We start from the raw sequence: 19654 nt of genomic DNA, 5'->3' as shown, positions 1-19654 counted from the left end.
TAAACTTGCTGCTCATTTGTGACTGTGTCTTTAATCTTGGTGCTAGGCAACGAACCCTGGGTATTGATCCCCCACAAGGATGCTGCTTCAGCAACATTGCGCATTGTTGAGCCTAGCGTTAGCCTCTTACACATGGTGTCAAACCCCGTATCTCCCTGTTGCTTGATTTTTCATGCTGAAATTGCACTTTACCAGTTTGGGCATGCACTATTTTTATTATCTTCCAGCACTAAATATTTTCTCATGTTTATTATGATGTTTTTCAACCCAAGCTTCAGATGTATGCTTTTAGATTTCCACGAGTTAATTTTTGGTCATCTTTTTTGTTATTGGTTTCTAATTTTATGGCATTGTGTTCAGAGCATGCACTCTCCACATATAGTATTGATTTTCTTGGTATCTTTGAGATTTTTTATCTATTGAAAACTGGACACTATGGTTTGTTTTTAATATTACATAGGTGTGTGAGAAAAATGTGGTTTTGCTGACTATTTGGTACATGTTTGCCCAGATATTCATTGACTCACCCTTGTTAATTGTGTTTAAATTGTTCAGGTCTTCCTAATTTCTTGTTGCTTGATTTTTTTAATTACTGAGAGATGTGTTAAAAATCTACCATTATGATTGTAATCTTGTCAGTTTCTTCTTCTTCTTCTTCTTTTTATTTTTTTGGAGATGGAGTCTTGCTCTGTCGCCAGGCTGGAGGGCAGTGGCGTGGTCTTGGCTCACTGCAACCTCCACCTCCTGGGTTCAACCGATTCTCCTGCCTCAGCCTCCTGAGTAGCGGGGACTACAGGTGCCCGCCACCACACCCAGCTAATTTTTGTATTTTTAGTAGAGACAGGGTTTCACCATGTTGGCCAGGCTGGTCTTGATCTCTTGACCTCGTGATCCGCCCGCCTTGGCCTCCCAACACTTGGGATTACAGATGTGAGCCACCCCACCCAGCTAGTTTCTTCTTGTAATTCTATTGAGTTTTGCTTTATGTATTTGAAGGGCATGTTATTAGGGATATTTAAGTTCAGTCTTCTTATATTTTCATGTGCAGTTATTTCTTTTATCATTTTCTTGAAGAAACTGTTTCTAATGAGGCTTTCTTTACCTTATATCTGTTTTTTTTCTAGTGTTTATATAATCTTGCCTCCTCAGAGTTCGCGTGTGCTGTTTGAGCCTCACCTTTCAGTTTCGACTTTTTTTTTTTTTATTAGGTTTTCAGAACTTTTCTTAAAATCCAGCGTAAGTTCCTTATAGATGCTGGATATTAGACCTTTGTTAGATGCATAGTTTGCAAATATTTTCTCCCATTCTGTAGGTTGTCTGTTTACTCTGTTGATACTTTATTTTGCTGTGCAGAAGCTCTAAAGTTTAATTAGATCCCACTTGTCAATTTTTGCTTTTGTTGCAATTGCTTTTGGTGTCTTTGTCATGAAATCTTTGCCATTTCTTGTGTCTAGGATGGTATTGCCTAGGTTATCTTCCATGGTTTTTATAGTTTTGGGTTTTGCATTTAAGTCTAATCCATCTTGAGTTGATTTTTGTATATGGTGTAAGGAAGGGGTCCAGTTTCAACCTTCTGCACATTTAGCCAGTTATCCCAGCACCATTTATTGAATAGGGAGCCCTTTCCCCATTGCTTGTTTTTGTCGGCTTTGTTGAATATCAGTCGGTCGTAGGTATGTGGCTTTATTATCAATACTGTGCTATTTTGAGCTACATGATGAGAACTCATGAACACAAAGAAGAGAACCACAGACACTGGGGTCTACTTGAGGGTGGAGGATGGGAGGAGGGAGAGGAGCAGAAAACACAGCTATTGGTAGCAGGCTAAGTATCGGGGTGATGACATAATCTGTACAACAAACCCCTGTGCCACAAGTTTACTTATATAACAAACCTGCACATGTACCCCTGAACCTAAAACAAAAGTGAAATAATGACAATAATGATAATAATGAAATCCAGCCTAATATTATCTCTCTTTTCCTTGTTGAGTTTAGTCTGTTTGCAATTATGATTATTCATATATTTGATATCATTTTGTGCTTTCTCTTCCACATTTTTTATTTCTTTGCTTTCTACTTATCCTGAATTTTCTTTGTTTTTTTATTTCTTCTTCCTCACCCTCTGTTGGATTGAACACATTTTTTAAAAGTTTACCTTTTCTCTTGAAAGGTTTGGTCATTACATATTATTTCTGTTCTGTTCAGTTTTTTACTCTTTAGCCTACATATACTAGCAACTGCTGTCTGTCAGGTGTTATTAGTGCCATTATCTTCTCTGTCTTTTTGTTAAACTAAGCCTACATTTTCTTCTTTTTATGCTGAGTACCTCATGTAACACCAGCATTCAGTAGATGATCTGTAAATATTTGTTGAATACCTACTCAATTATTAGTGTGAATTATTATTATTTTAAAACATGTATTACAGCTTTGTTTCTTTTCTTTTCTTTTTCTTTTCTTTTTTTTTTTTTTGAGATGGAGTCTCACTCTGTTGCCCAGGCTGGAGTGCAGTGGTGTGATCTTGGCTCACTGCAACTTTCACCTCCTGGGTTGAAGCGATTCCCCTGCCTCAGTCTCCCCAGTAGCTGGGATTACAGGCACACACCACCATACCTGGATAATTTTTTGTATTTTTATAGAGACGGGATTTCACCATGTTGGCCAGGTTGGTCTCACATTTTCCTGACCTCAGGTGATCTGCCTGCCTTGGCCTCCCAAAGTGCTGGGATTACAGGTGTAAGCCACTGTACCTGGCCTTGAATTATTATTAGTTTGTTATTATTGAACTTAGTAAGCCTTTATTTTCTGTTTGCAAATGAAGGATGACTTGTAGGCACATCTATCCTTCATGAAATTTGTCTTAATATTTTTAATATTCTTGACCTAGAAGGAGGATGGAAATCATTATTTATCACAAATGTTTAGGTGATGTTTTGTGTCAAATGGTTCTGTAGATGGAGCTGAGTTCAGTTCCACTTAGTGAGAATTGCTTCTGATAGCAGCACAGGGAAAGGGGAGCAAGTCAGAGTCAGGGCCGGGACTCGAGGCCCCGTGGGAGTTCACCCACATAGTCATCTCAGGAGCCTGCTGAGTGTCATTTAGGGGTTGATAATTGGCAGATTAATAACTCACCTTAACTTTAAGTGCCTTGTTGAGGGGCATCTTTCAGATGATTTATTGAATGTGGCTTATGGTCTATACTGTAAACATGAATTTTGGTGTATTACTATCTTGGTCTTTTTTGACCATTTTGTACTTCTGTAACTCTCAGTGGCATTACACATAAAGAGAACATACATCAATACTTCTCTAGGTTAAAAATATACCCTCATTAACTACTTTATGTAGAAGTTTTTGGAGTCCAATTCTGAAATTGTTACAAGTAAGAAAAAAACTTTGTGTTAATATCTTACTTGAGAATCAGCTATTATGAGATATCATTAGCATAAGGCTTATTAACTCAACCTTTGAAAGTACATCTTGATTTCCCCCTTAAAATTATAGGGTTCATCATTTACAACCCAACAGCCTCAGGCTTATAACCTTTTCCTGACCACGGCCGTTGGCGATGGGATGAGACTGTGGGACCTGAGAACCCTGAGGTAAGGCTGTCCTGCGCCCTGCACTGCAGGGGTGGGGAGCTCAAGAGATATAAGCTCAATCTGATCTCTTTTCCGAATGTGATGAGGTTGTGGTTAATCTGTGCACACTGACTAATCTAAGACTGATTTATGCACAGAAAAGTTAGCTCTAACTTTGGAAGGGTGAAGCACTAGGTACTGGTCTCTCTGCTATATGTGGCTTAGAGTAATCCCAGGCCCTTCCTGTGGGTCAGCGACGTTGAGGGAGACTTTGGAATCTCCTAAACCACAGTTACCCTATGGTGTGATTACTGCTCTCTCTCCCAAGTGTGTTCCCATCTCCATTGGGTGCCATCCACTAGGCACCGAACACCCCCGTAACGCAGGGCCAGCGGCGCCTGACTCTCCTTTTCCTACCTCCTCAGGTCACAGTTGGGAGGGCATTTCCTTAGATATACTATCGTTAAGTAAATTACTTCTCATTTCACATCAAGTATATTTTAGATGCTTTGTAGACTTTGAAAATACATTTTATAAAAGTTAGAAAGCACCTAGTTTTATCAGCAAAATATTTACAGATCTTTTAGGACTGGAATTCTTAATATAACAATAATTGTTGTTTACTGTTGAATGCAATAATAAAACTTATAGGCAGGTTTGTTGACTATTATTTCAAATTAGTGATGAGAATCTGTATGAGCAATCATGTTGCACATGAGGATGTCTTAACCAATGACTGACCATATCACATTGCTGGTGGCATAAGATTATGATGGAGCTGAAAAATTCTTTTTGTTTATTATTTCCTTTACTACTTTTTATCATGATTTTAGAGTGCATTCCTTCTACTTATAAAAAAATTAACTATAAAGCAGCCTCAGGCAGGTCCTGCAGGAAGTGTCCAGAAGAAGACATTGCTTTTTTTTTTTTTTTTTTTTTTTTAATGTTAGACAGAGTCTCGCTCTGTCACCCAGGCTGGAGTGCAGTGTTACATGATCTCAGCTCACTGCAACCTCCCTGCCCCACCACCCCACCCCAGAGCTCAAGGGATTGTCTTGCCTTAGTCTCCTGAGCAGCTGGGTTTACAGGCAAGTGCCACCATGCCCAGCTAATTTTTTGTTTGTTTGAGACGGAGTCTCACTCTGTCACCCAGGCTGGAGTGCTGGAGTGCAGTGGCGCGATCTCAGCTCACTGCAAGCTCTGCCTCCCGGCTTCACGCCATTCTCCTGCCTCAGCCTCTCCGAGTAGCTGGGATTACAGGTGCCCGCCACCACGCCCAGCTAATTTTTTATATTTTTAGTAGAGATGGGGTTTCACCGTGGTCTCGATCTCCTGACCTCGTGATCTGCCCACCTTGGCCTCCCAAAGTGCTGGGATTACAAGCGTGAGCCACCGCGCCCAGCCTGTTTGGTTTTTTTGAGATGGAGTCTTGCTCTGTCACTGAGGCTGGAGTGCAATGGTGTAATCTCAGCTCACTGCAACCTCTGCCTCCCAGGTTCAAGCCATTCTCCTGCCTCAGCCTCCCAAGTAGCTGGGACTATAGGCATGCGCCACCACGCCCAGCTAATTTTTGTATTTTTAGTAGAGACGCGTTTTCACCATGTTGGCTAGATTGGTCTCGAACTCCTGACCTCAAGTGATCCACCCGCCTCAGCCTCCCAAATTGCTGGGATTACAGGTGTGAGCCACTGTACCTGGCCAAGACATTGTTATCAGAGGGAGATGACAGCTCCATGCATTTCACTGCCCCGGAAGACCTTCCAGTGGGACCAGATGTGGAGGGGAAGACAGTGATATTGATGATCCCGACTCCATGCAGGCCTAGGCTAATGTTTGTGTTTATGCCTTAGTTTTTAACAAAAATGTTTAAAAAGTAAGAAAAAGCTCAAAATAGAAAAAAGCATGTAGAGTAAGAATATAAAGAAATAAAATATTTTTGTACAGCTGCACTATGCATTTGTGTTTTAAGCTAAGTGATATTAGCTTTGGGAGGCCGAGGTGGGCGGATCACCTGAGGTCAGGAGTTCGAGACCAGCCTGGCCAACATGGTGAAACCGCATCTCTACTAAAAATACAATAATTATCCAGGTGTGGTGGTGTACACCTGTAATCCCACCTACTTGGGAGGATGAGTCAGGAGAATCACTTGAACTCAGGAGGCAGAGTTTGCAGTGAGCCAAAATCACACCACTGCACTCCAGCCTGGGTGACAGAGTGAGACTCTGTCTCAAAAACAACAAAAAAAAAGTAAGTAAAAAAGTTACAGTAAACTAATATTAATTTATTACTGAGGAAATAAAAATATTTTAAAATAAATTTGGTGTAGCCTAAGTGTCCAGTGTTTATTACACCTACAGCAGTTGTGGTCATGCCCTTGACCTTCACATTCACTCACTTCTTGCTCAGTGACTTGCTCAGAGCAACTGCCAGTCCTGCAAGCTCCATTCATGGCAAGGACCCTATACAGGTGCACCCTTTTAAATCTTTTATTTTATTTATTTATTTTTTATTTCAATAGTTTTTGGGGTACAAGTGGCTTTTGGTTACATGAATGAATTGTATAGTAGTGAAGTCTAAGGTTTTAGTGCACCTGCCACCTGAGTCTATACATTGTACCCAATATGTCATTTTTAATTCCTCACCCACCTGCCACCCGCCCCCTTGTGAGTCTCCAAATTCAATCATACCACTCTGTATGCCTTTGTGTACTCACAGCTTAGCTCCCACTTACAAGTAAGAATATAAGGTATTAGGTTTTTCATTTCTGAGTTACTTCACTTAAAATAATGGCCTCCAGCTCCACCCAAGCTGCTGCAAAAGACATTCTTTTGTTCTTTTTTATGGCTGAGTAGTAGTATTTCATGGTGTCTATATACCACATTTTCTTTTTTCACTCATTAGTTGATATGGTTTGGCTGTGTCCCCACCCAAATCTCATCTTGACTTGTACTCCCGTAATTCCCATGTGTTGTGGGAGGGACCCAGTGGGAGATAATTAAATAATGGGGGCAGTTTCCCCCATACTGTTCTTGTGGTAGTGAATAAGTCTCATGAGATCTGATGGTTTTGTCAGGGGTTTCTGCTTTTGTGTCTTCCTCATTCTGTCTTTACCCTGCTGCCAACCATGTAAGACGGGGCTTGCTCCTCCTTGCCTTCCACCATGATTGTGAGGCTGCCCCAGCCTTATGGAACTGTAAGTCCAATTAAACCACTTTCTTCTGTAAATTGCCCAGTCTCGGGTATGTCTTTATCAGCAGTGCAAAAACAGACTAATACAGTAAATCGGCACCAGTAGAGTGGGGTGCTGCTGAGAAGATATCCAAAAATGTGGAAGCGACTTTGGAACTGGGTAACAGGCAGAGGATGGAACAGTTTGGAGGGCTCAGAGGATAGGAAAATGTGGAAAAGTTTGCAAGTTCTTAGAGACTTGTTGAATGGCTTTGCCCAAAATGCTGATAGTGATATGGACAGTAAGGTTCAGGCTGAGGTGGTCTCTGGAGATGAGGGACTTGTTAAGAACTGGAGCAAAGGTGACTTTTGTTATGTTTTAGCAAAGAGACTGATGGCATTTTGCTCCTGCCCTAGAGATTTGTGGACTTTGAACTTGAGAGAGATGTTTTAGGGTATCTGGTGGAAGAAATTTCTAAGCAGCAAAGTGTTTAAGAGGTAACTTGGGTGCTGTGAGAGACATTCAGTTTTAAAAGGGAAACGGCATAAAAGTTTGAAAAATTTGCAGCCTGACAATGCAATAGAAAAGAAAAATCCCATTTTCTGAGGAGAAATTCAAGCTGGCTGCAGAAATTTGCATACATACTGAGGAGCCAAATGTTAATCCCCAAGACAATGGGAAAATGTCTCCAGGACATGTCAGAGGTCCTCATGGCAGCCTCTCCCATCACAGACCCAGAGGTCTGGGAGGAAAAAGTGGTTTCATGGGTTGGCGCAGGGTCCCTGAGCTGTGTGCAGCCTGGGACTTGGTGCCCTGTGTCCCAGCCGCTCCAGCCATGGCTGAAAGGGGCCAACATAGAGCTCATGCCATGGCTTCAGAGGGTGCAAGCCCCAGTCCTTGGCAGCTTCTACATCATGTTGAGCCTACGGGTGCACAGAAGTCAAGAACTGAAGTTTGGGATCCTCTGCCAAGATTTCAGGAGATGTATGGAAGCACCAGGATGCCCACGCAGATGTTTTCTGTAGGGGTGGGGCTCCCTTGGAGAACCTCTGCTAGGGCAGTGCAAAGGGGAATTGTGGGGTCAGAGCCTCCACACAGAATCCCTACTGGGGCACTGCCTAGTGGAGCTGTGAGAAGAGGGCCACCATCCTCCAGACCCCAGAATGATAGATCCATCTACAGCTTGCACCATGAGCACGGAAAAGCTGCAGACACTCAACACCAGCCTGTGAAAGCAGCTGGGAGAGGGTTATGCCCCGCAAAGCCACAGGGACAGAGCTGCCCACGACCATGGGAACCCACCTCTTGCATCAGTGTGACCTGGATGTGAGACTTGGTGTCAAAGGAGATCATTTTGGAGCTTTAAGATTTGACTGCCGCACTGGATTTCATACTTGAATGGGGCCTCTAGCCCCTTTGTTTTGGCCAGTTTCTCCCTTTTGGAATGACTGTATTTACCCAATGCCTGTACCCCCATTGTATCTACCTAGTAACTAGCTTGCTTTTGATTTTACAGGCTCATAGGCAGAAGGGACTTGGCTTGTCCCAGATGAGACTTTGGACTGTGGACTTTTGGGTTAATGCTGAAATGAGTTAAGACTTTGAAGGACTGTTGGGAAGGCATGGTTGGTTTTGAAATGTGAGGACATGAGATTTGGAAGGCCGGGATGGAATGATGTGGTTTGGCTCTGTGTCCCCACCCAAATCTCATCTTGAATTGTACTCCCATAATTCCCATGTGTTGTGGGAGGGACCTGGTTGGAAATAATTGAATCATGTGGGCAGTTTCCCCCATACTGTTCTTGTGGTAGTGAATAAGTCTCATGAGATCCGATGGTTTTATCAGAGGTTTCTTCCTCATTCTGTCTTTGCTTGCTGCCATTCATGTAAGATGGGACTTGCCCCTCCTTGCCTTCCACCATGATTGTGAGGCTTTCCCAGGCATGTGCAACTGTAAGTTTAATTAAACCTCTTTCTTTTGTAAATTGCCCAGTCTAGGGTATGTCTTTATCAGCAGCATTAAAATGGACTAATACATTGGTCGATGGGCACTTAGATTGGTTCCATATCTTTGCAATTGTGAATTGTACTGCAATAAACATACACACACAGTGTCTTCGTGATATAATGACTTATTTTCCTTTGGGTAGATACCAAGTAGTGAGATTGCTGGATTGTATACCAGATCTGCTTTTAGTGCTGTAAGAAATCTACTTTTAGTTCCATGGAAAACAGTATGGAGATTTCATTTTCCTTTTATACCATATATTTACTGTGCCTTTTCTTTGTTTAGGTATATTAATAATTACCATTGCATTACAGTTGCTTAGTACAGTTGCATGCTATACATGTTTGTAGCCTAGGAGCAATAGGCTACACCACACAGCTTAGGTGTGTAGTAGGCTACACCATCTAGGTATGTGTAAGTACACTCTGTGACATTCACACAGGGACAAAATTGCTTAACGACATATTTCTTGGAATGTATCCCCGGCATTAAGTGATGCATGACTGTGTAGTTAACTCCTGGCATCTTCTTAGTACTCAGCAAACAGCCAACAACATCCATTTTCTAGTGATTATTGCTTATTTATTTTTTATTTGTATATATTTAGGAGGTGCAAGTGTAATTTTGTTACATGGTTAGATTTGTAGTGGTGAACTCAGGGCTTTTAAGGTATCCATCACTCAAATAATGTGCATTCTGCCCATTAAATAATTTTTCTTCCTGCATCCCCTTCCCACCCTCTACCCTTCTGAGTCTCCAGTGTCTATGGTTTCATACTCTATGTCCATGTGTACACATTATTTATCTGCCACACAGAAGTGGGAACATGTGGTATTTGTCGTTCTGTTTCTGAGTTGTTTCACTTAAGATAATGCCCTCTACTTCCATCCATGTGCTGCAAAAGACATGATTTCATTTTTTTATGGCTGAATAATATTATATTATATATATGTGTGTGTGTGTGTGTGTGTATACACACACAAGTATACTACATTTTCTTTATTCAGTCACCTGTTAATGGGCACTTAGATTGATTCCATGTCTTTGGTATTATAAACAGTGTTGCAATAAACATATGAGTGCATGTGTCTTTTTGAAATCATGACTTCTTTTTCTTTTGGTAGATACCCAGCAGTGGGGTTTCTGAAATGAATGGTAGTTATATTTTTAGTTCTTTGAGAGATCTTCACATTGTTTTGCATAGAGGTTGTACTAATTTACATTCCCATCAGCATTGTATAAACTTTCCCTTTTCCCTGCATCCTTGCCAGTATCTGTTACTTTTTGTCTTTTTTTGTAATAGCCATTCTGACTGGTGTAAGATGAAATCTCATTGTGGTTTTAATTTGCATTTCTCTGATGATTAGTGATGTTGAGCATTTTTCATATGCTTGCTGGCCATTTGTATATCCTCTTTTAAAAGGCTTTTATACTGTTGGTGGGAACGTACATTAGTTCAACCATTGTGGAAGACAATGTGGCATTTCCTCAAAGGCCTAGAACCAGAAATATCATTTGACCCAGCAATCCCATTACTGGGTATATACCCAAAGGAATATAAATCATTCTATTATAAAGATACATGCATGCATATGTTCATTGCAGCACTATTCACAATAGCAAACACATGGAATCAACCCAGATGCCCATCAGTGATAGACTGGATAAAGAAAACCTGGTACATATACACCATGGAATACTAGGCAACCATAAAAAGGAATAAGATCAGGTTTTTTGCAGGGACGTGGATGGAGCTGGAAGCCATTATCCTCAGCAAACTAACACAGGAACATAAAACCAAACACTGCATGTTCTCACTTATAAGTGGGAGCTGAACAATGAGAACACATGGAAACAAGGAGTGGAACAACACACACTGGGGCCTGTCAGCGGAGTAAGGAGAGGAAGAGGATCAGGATAAATACCTGATGCTTGTGACACTTAATACCTAGGTGATGGGTTGATCTGTGCAGCAAACCACCATAGCACATGTTACCTATGTTAACAAACCTGCACATCCTGCACATGTATCCTGGAACTTTAAATAAAGTAAAAATGTCTATTCATGTCCTTTGCCCACTTTTTAATGAATTTATTTGTGGTATTTTTTGTTGAGTCGTTTGAGTTCCTTGTAAATTTTGGATGTTAGTCCCCTGTAAAATGCATAGTTTGCAAGTTTTCACCCATTCTGCAGGTTTTCCATTCACTCTGTTGATTATTTCTTTTGCTGTGCAGAGTATTTTTGTTTAATTAAGTCATATTTGTCTTTTTATTTTTGTTACCTCTGGTTTTGAGTTCTTAGTCATGAATTCTTTGCCTAGACCAATGTCTGGAAGTGTTTTTCTAGAATTTCTTCTAGTATTTTTATAGTTTCAGGTTTTACACTTAAGTCTTTAATCCATCCTGAGTTTATTTTTGTGTATGGGGAGAGATAAGGGTCCAATTTCATTCTTTTGCCTATAGCTATCCAATTTTTCAAGCACTATTTATTACAAAGGGTGTCCTTTCCCCATTGTTGATTTTGTCAGCTTTCAAAGATCAGTTGACTGTAAATATGTAGTTTTATTTCTGAGTTCTAGATTCTGTTCCATTGGTCTATATGTCTATTTTTATACCAGTACCATGTTGTTTTGGTTACTATAACCTTGTAGTATAATTTGAAGTCAGGGAAGGTGATGCTTCCGGCTTTGTTCTTTTTATTTAGGATTACTTTGGCCATTTGGGCTCCTTTTTGGTTCTTTATGAAGTTTAGGGTGTTTTTTATTTTTTAAATGTAAAAAATGACATTGGTATTTTGAAAGGCATTGCATTGTACCTATAGATTGCTTTGGGCAGTATGTTAATTTTAATGATATTAATTCTTCTGATCCATGAGCATAGGACGTTTTCCTATTTGTTTGTATTATCTGTAGTTTCTTTCATTGATGTTTTATAGTTTTCCGTATAGAGACCTTTTACCTCCTTGGCTAATTATATTCCTAGGTATTTCATTGTTTTTATAGCTATTGTAAATAGGACTGATGTCTGGTTCTCAGCTAAATCATTATTGATGTATAGAAATGCTACTGATTTTTACACATTGATTTTGTATCCTGAAATTTTACTGAATTTATCAAATCTAAGAGTGTTTTTGATGGAGTCTTTAGGTTTTTCTAGATGTAAGATTATATTATCAGTGAGCAGGGATAATTTGATATCCTCTTTACCAATTTGGATGCTTCTTTAAAAAAAAAAACAGTTTGTTTTTTTTTTTTTTTTTTGCCTAATTGCTCTGGCTAGGACTTCTAGGACTATATTGAATAGAAATGGTGGTAGTGGGCATCCTTGTCTTGTTCCAGTTCTTAGAGGAAAGACTTTCAATTTTCCCCCATTCAGTATGACCTTGGCTATTGGACTGTTGTATATGGCCTTTATTATTTTTATGTATGTTCCTTCAATGCTTAGTTTTCATTGAGGATTTTTATGAAGACATGCTGAATTTTATTAAGTGCTTTTTTTTGCATTTATTGAGATGATCATATATTTTTTTGTCCATGATTCTGTTTATGTTATGTATCACATTTATTGATTTTTGTATGTTGAACCATCCTGGCATCCCTGGTGTAAAACCTACTTGGTCATGGTGTATTATCTTCTTGATGTGCTATTGGATTCTGTTTGGTAGTATTTTGTTGAAAATTGTTTTTATGTTCATCAGGGATCTTGGACTGCAGTTTTCTTTCTTTGTTTTGTCCTTGTCTGGTTTTGGTATCAGAGTGATACTGGCCTCATAGAATGAATTAGGGAGCATTCCCTTCTTCTTGACATTTTGGAACAGTTTCAGGATTGATATTAGTTCTTCTTTATATGTTTGGTGGAATTTGCCTATGAATTCTTCTGGTCCTGGGCTTTTCTTTGTTGGGAGACATTTTTTTTTTTTTCTTGATTCAGTCTTTCTATTCATTATTGATCTGTTCAGGTTTTCTATTTCTTCCTGCTTCAAGCTTGGGAAGTTGTGTATTTCCAGGAACTTATCCATTTCCTCTAGGTTTTCTATTTTGTGAGTGTGTAGTTTTTCATTATAGTCTCTGATGATATTTTGCATTCCTGTGGTATTGGTTGTAATGTCTGTTTTTCATTTCTAATTTTGTTTACTTAGATTTCATTTTTTCTTGGTTAGTCTACAAGTGGTTTATCAATTTTGTTTATCTTCTCAAATAACTGACTTTTCATTTTGTTGATCTTTTAAATTGTTTTGTTGGTCTCTATTTCATTTAATTCTGCTCTGGTCTTTTAAATTTCTTTTCTGTTGCTAACTGTGGATTTGGTTTGGTCATGCTTTTCTTGTTCCTTGAGGTGCAACATTAGGTTGTTAATTTGTGATCTTTCTAGTTTTTTTGGTATAGACATTTGATGGTATAAACTTTCCTCCTGACGCTACTTTTACTGTATCATACAGGCTTTACTACGTTGTGTTATCACCTTCATTCATTTCAAAAATTTTAAAATTTCTCCTGAACCCAGTCCAATTACACTTCTAGAGCACTTATTAATGTGCCACGTGCTGTAAGAAGAAATTTCTTTATGAACTCATTTAAGCCCATTTCATGAATGGGGAAAATGCAGCACAGAGGTGAGCAACTCACCAAAGTTGCTCATTTGATGAGAAGGGGCTTAGCTGGGGTCAGGGTTGAGCCTGGCCCTGGGTCACCTGCTCTTGGCCACTGCTCTCTATGGCCTCTTCACTGAGCTCATTAGACAAGAAACACATGATTGTGAGGGAAATGTTCATGGTGTATTCTGGGGTAGACATAGCAGGATATAAAGCTGCATAATATGCATCTCTACTTTGTTAAAGGAAAACAAAGCCCTTTGCATATGCAGAGAAAATGTGCAGTATATGTGTCACAGTACTTTCTGCAGTTGTCATTTAATGGAAGGATTATGAGTACTTTGATGATTTTTCTCTTTGTGTTTCTTTTTTTTTAATAGTAAAGAATGTGAAAATTAAAAAATCAATGTAAAAGAAAAAAGGAATTAAATTTATGACAAATATTGTGACAAATATTTATGACATTTTTATAAAGATTTAATCTTTTCTCAGTAGTACACTACAGTTCAGGTTATTTTCTACAGCCTATATTACCATCTGCAGAATTTTTCTAGACAGAATTATCTTGGCCATTGTGACAATGCACTCTAGCCTGGGTGACAGAGCGAGACTCTGTCTCAAAAAAAAAAAAAAAAAAAAAGAATTATCTTGGCTAGGTGCGGTGGCTCAAACCTGTAATCCCAGCACTTTGGGAGGCCAAGGCAGGTGGATTACCTGAGGTCAGGAGTTCGAGACCAGCTTGGCCAACATGGTGAAACCACGTCTCTCCTAAAAATACAAAAATTAGCCGGGTGTGGTGGTGAATGCCTGTAATCCCAGCTACTCGGGAGGCTGAGGCTGGAGAATTGCTTGAACCCGGGAGGCAGAGGTTGCAGTGAGCCTAGATCACGCCACTGCACTCCAGCCTGGGTGACAGACAGAGTGAGACTCAATCTCAAAAAAAAAAAAAGAAAAAAAAAAAAGAATTATCTTTGTAGAATTTATACTACATAGGACATGATTAACAAGAAATAACAAGAATTTCTTGGCATTTTTTTTACAATAAACAAATTTTATATGGCACTTTTTAAATAGTTGTGAAACTTAACCACCCTCGATAGAATGTTTTGCCTCCAAAAAGTCTCTGAATAATTTAACTAAATAATTTATTATTTTAGAAGATTTGTTAGGTTTGTTTTGATATTTAAAAAATTTCCAGAATATGTTTACATTTAATATTTATCATATATAAAAGCTTATTTACTATTAGTTTTGTCATCTTTGGGAATTTAAGATTTTGAATAGTGTTTGAATTATTTTTAAATATCTCTAGAGAGACCCATTAACCATTTAATAATTCTCACATATAAAATATTCTTTCATTATTCTTTTGTTCCTTTTTGTGAAGAAAAGCAACAAGTTGTTTTCTTTCCTCTAATTTGCATTCAAATTTTAAAATGATTTTTCTCCTGGTGTTTCTTTCCTCCCTGTAGGTGTGAGCGCCACTTTGAAGGGCATCCAACCCGCGGCTATCCATGTGGAATCGCTTTCAGTCCTTGTGGACGATTCGCGGCTTGTGGGGCCGAGGACAGACACGTATGTACTGTTTGACTGTCTATAAATGTAGAGAGTCTAGACTTTGGTAATGTGTAGATTGTTTAATATTGTTGCATATTAGGATAGAAACCTACTTTCAGCTTGACTGTTGGTCAATATTACTCTTACACAGTAATAGCATTTTAATAATGTGTGAGGTATGAAAGATGTTTTTACTGAAGCATGATAAACAGTAATCACTCATGAATTAATTATTAATCATTTCACAGATACTTGTTGAGTGCCTACTATTTGAAAGACACTGTGCTAGACGTTATATTTTCTTGTTTATTACAAGATGATAATATTAATTAGTGAAACACCAGATCCTGTGTATTTAATGTATTTAATGGTGTGATCCTTTCCTAAGTTAGATCCTTAGGAAACAATGTGCTTATATTAATGGAACTGCCCCCTCCACATTATGCGCATGCGCCTCATGGTGGATTTGGGGCAGGTACTAATACACATCCACTTGTCCATAATCTGTTTTAAAAGGCCTGTATTAATTTCCTAGGGATGCCACAAACTACCACAAACTTGGAGGCTTAACCCTTTTCCCATTCGCCCCAAGAATACTCATGGGTGGCCTTGCAGCTGCAGTGTTCACCTCACAATCATGTTGCCTCAGAATATCCTGCTTTTATTATTATTTTCTCATCGCTCTAGTATCCTGACTTTGGAAACAAAAAACATCATTCTATCTGTAGCATTCTGTTTTTAGTAGTGGTATTTTCATTTACAAAATGTAGTAATTATTGATTGCTGAAAATGCCAAATTCTAGAAAATGTTGCATTTCTAGTCATGATGATAACATCATTCCTGAATAGTTATTGGCTGAAGATTCATTTGATGAATCTGATTTTTCTGAAATAAATGATTCTGCTGATTCAGATGATTCTGATGTTCTGTTTAGAAATAACTTCAAGACCTGGTGGACAAAATCTCTCAGCATTTGCTTGTCTGTAAAGGATTTTATTTCTCCTTCACTTACGAAGCTTAGTTTGGCTGGATATGAAATTCTGGGTTGAAAATTCTTTTCTTTAAGAATGTTGAATATTGGCCCCCACTTCCTTCTGGCTTGTAGAGTTTCTCCCGAGAGATCAGCTGTTAGTCTGATGGGCTTCCCTTTGTGGGTAACCCGACCTTTCTCTGGCTGCCCTTAACATTTTTTCCTTCATTTCAACTTTGGTGAATCTGACAATTATGTGTCTTGGAGTTGCTCTTCTCGAGGAGTATCTTTGTGGCGTTCTCTGTATTTCCTGAATTTGAATGTTGGCCTGCCTTGCTAGATGGGGGAAGTTCTCCTGGATAATATCCTGCAGAGTGTTTTCCAACTTGGTTCCATTCTCCCCGTCACTTTCAGGTACACCAGTCAGACGTAGAATTGTTCTTTTCACATAGTCCCATATTTCTTGGAGGCTTCATTTGTTTCTTTTTATTCTTTTTTCTCTAAACTTCCCTTCTTGCTTCATTTCATTCATTTCATCTTCCATCGCTGATACCCTTTCTTCCAGTTGATCGAATCAGCTACTGAGGCTTGTGCATTCGTCACGTGGTTCTCATGCTGTGGTTTTCAGCTCCATCAGGTCCTTTAAGGACTTCTCTGCATTGGTAATTCTAGTTAGCCATTCGTCTAATTTTTTTTCAAGGTTTTTAACTTCTTTGCCATGGGTTCGAACTTCCTCCTTTAGCTCGGAGTAGTTTGATCGTCTGAAGCCTTCTTCTCTCAACTCGTCAAAGTCATTCTCCGTCCAGCTTTGTTCCGTTGCTGGTGAGGAGCTGCGTTCCTTTGGAGGAGGAGTGACACTCTGATTTTTAGAGTTTCCAGTTTTTCTGCTCTGTTTTTTCCCCATCTTTGTGGTTTTATCTACCTTTGGTCTTTGATGATGGTGATGTATAGATGGGGTTTTGGTGTGGATGTCCTATCTGTTTGTTAGTTTTCCTTCTAACAGTCAGGACCCTCAGCTGCAGGTCTGTTGGAGTTTGCTGGAGGTCCACTCCAGACCCTGTTTGCCTTGGTATCAGCAGCGGAGGCTGCAGAACAGCAAATATTGGTGAACAGCAAATGTTGCTGCCTGATCATTCCTCTGGAAGTTTTGTCTCAGAGGAGTACCTGGCCTTGTGAGTTGTCAGTCTGCCCCTACTGGGGGGTGCCAGGCCTGCCCTAAAAGAGCTCCTGAAGGAAGCACTAAACATGGAAAGGAACAACCGGTACCAGCCACTGCAAAAACATGACAAATTGTAAAGACCATCGAGGCTAGGAAGAAACTGCATCAACTAATGAGCAAAATAACCAGCTAACATCATAATGACAGGATCAAATTCACACATAACAATATTAACCTTAAATGTAAATGGGCTAAATTCTCCAATTAAAAGACACTGACTGGCAAATTGGATAAAGAGTCAAGACCCATCAGTGTGCTGTATTCAGGAAACCCATCTCACGTGCAGAGACACACATAGGCTCAAAATAAAGGGATGGAGGAAGATCTACCAAGCAAATGGAAAACAAAAAAAGGCAGGGGTTGCAATCCTAGTCTCTGATAAAACAGACTTTGAACCAACAAAGATCAAAAGAGACAAAGAAGGCCATTACATAATGGTAAAGGGATCAATTCAACAAGAAGAGCTAACTATCCTAAATATATATGCACCCAGTACAGGAGCACTCAGATTCATAAAGCAAATCCTTAGAGACCCACAAAGAGACTTAGACTCCCACACAATAATAATGGGAGACTTTAACACCCCACTGTCAACATTAGACAGATCAATGAGACAAAGTTAACAAGGATATCCAGGAATTGAACTCAGCTCTGCACCAAGCAGACCTAATAGACATCTACAGAACTCTCCACCCCAAATCAACAGAATATACATTATTTTCAGCACCACACCATGCCTATTCCAAAATTGACCACATAGTTGGAAGTAAAGCACTCCTCAGCAAATGTAAAAGAGCAGAAATTATAACAAACTGTCTCTCAGACCACAGTGCGAACAAACTAGAACTCAGGATTAAGAAACTCACTCAAAACCACTCAACTACATGGAAACTGAACAACCTGCTCCTGAATGACTACTGGGTACATAACGAAATGAAGGCAGAAATAAAGATGTTCTTTGAAACCAACGAGAACAAAGACACAACATACCAGAATCTCTGGGACACATTCAAAGCAGTGTGTAGAGGGAAATTTATAGCACTAAATGCCCACAAGAGAAAGCAGGAAAGATCCAAAATTGACACCCTAACATCACAATTAAAAGAACTAGAAAAGCAAGAGCAAACACATTCAAAAGCTAGCAGAGGGCAAGAAATAACTAAGATCAGAGCAGAACTGAAGGAAATAGAGACACAAAAAACCCTTCAAAAAATCAATGAATCCAGGAGCCGGTTTTTTGAAAAGATCAACAAAATTGATAGACCACTAGCAGGACTAATAAAGAAGAAAAGAGAGAAGAATCAAATAGATGCAATAAAAAACGATAAAGGGGATAACACCACCAATCCCACAGAAATACAAACTACCATCAGAGAATACTATAAACACCTCTACGCAAATAAACTAGAAAATCTAGAAGAAATGGATAAATTCCTCGACACGTACACCCTCCCAAGACTAAACCAGGAAGAAGTTGAATCTCTGAATAGACCAATAACAGGCTCTGAAATTGAGGCAATAATTAATAGCTTACCAACCAAAAAAAGTCCATAAATAAATAAACCATAACTAATGTGAACAATTCAGCTAAATTATAGATGTTACTGAATAGCTCTATGTCAAATACCAATCTCTTCTTTTTGGCTAGTGCTTCTCCTGTCCTGTTTAAATAATCATTGTTCACTTCCAAATCATGATGGTATTCTCCTCTGTGCTCTTTTAAAAAGCTTTATTGTTTTTGAGAACACATGGACACAGGAAGGGGAACATCACACACCGGGGCCTGTTGTGGGGTGGGGGGAGGGGGGAGGGATAGCATTAGGAGATATACCTAATGTTAAATGACGAGTTAATGGGTGCCGCACACCAACATGGCACATGTATACATATGTAACAAACATGCACGTTGTGCACATGTACCCTAAAACTTAAAGTATAATAAAAAAAAGAAATAACTTCAAGAACAGTTTTTATATTTTATTTTCACGTTGAAAATCATTCAAATTTGCTTCAGCCTCAAATAGCACGTTTATGTAAAGTTAAATGAGCGCTGGCAGTAACCTGCATTTTTAAATTCTAAACAGGAAAAGGGTTAAAAAAATAGACACTTATTTTCTGCCGGCTCTGGAGGCCAGAAGTCTGAGATGAAAGCATCAGCAGGGCCGGCCCCTTCTGCAGGGTCCAAGGGAGGAACCCCTCACACTTCCCTGGCCTCTGTGGCTGCTACAGTCCCTGGGGTTCCTTGGTGTGTGGCTGCGTCATGCTGGCCTCTGCCTCCATCTCCAGGTGGCCTTTCCTCCTCTGCACATCTCTCGTTTCCCCGTTCTTTCTCTTGGGGACACTAGCTAGGTTTGAATGTCTCCTCCAGAACTCATGTTGAAATTTACTTGCCATTCTAGCAGTATTCAGAGGTGGGAACTTTAAGAGGTGGATTAGGCCATGAGAGCTGGCCCTCCTGCAAGGATTAATGCCATTACCATGGGAGTGGGGTCCTTACAAAGGGTGAGTTTGTCCCTCTCTTGCCTCTAGGCCCTTTCACCTTGTGCTGTGTGATTAT

General features: G+C 39.5%; 1 protein-coding gene across 11 annotated transcripts in view; it reads left to right on the top strand.

Annotated features, from left to right (window-relative positions):
• WDR27 (WD repeat domain 27) overlaps positions 1–19654 on the top strand; it is a 237330-nt gene that overhangs the window by 83902 nt on the left and 133774 nt on the right. For all 11 annotated transcript variants that reach the window (XM_055114369.2, XM_063605555.1, XM_055114363.2 and 8 more), the window contains 2 exons: positions 3506–3603; positions 14823–14925. In XM_055114369.2, the coding sequence (XP_054970344.2) occupies positions 3506–3603; positions 14823–14925 (201 nt within the window). The remainder of the gene's footprint in view (positions 1–3505; positions 3604–14822; positions 14926–19654) is intronic.

Source organism: Pan paniscus, chromosome 5 (assembly GCF_029289425.2).
Source record: "Pan paniscus chromosome 5, NHGRI_mPanPan1-v2.0_pri, whole genome shotgun sequence".
In the NCBI taxonomy this organism is placed as follows: Eukaryota; Metazoa; Chordata; class Mammalia; order Primates; family Hominidae; genus Pan; species Pan paniscus.
The sequence above is the reverse complement of the archived record's forward strand: the minus strand, read 5'-3'. Positions and strand labels throughout refer to the sequence as shown.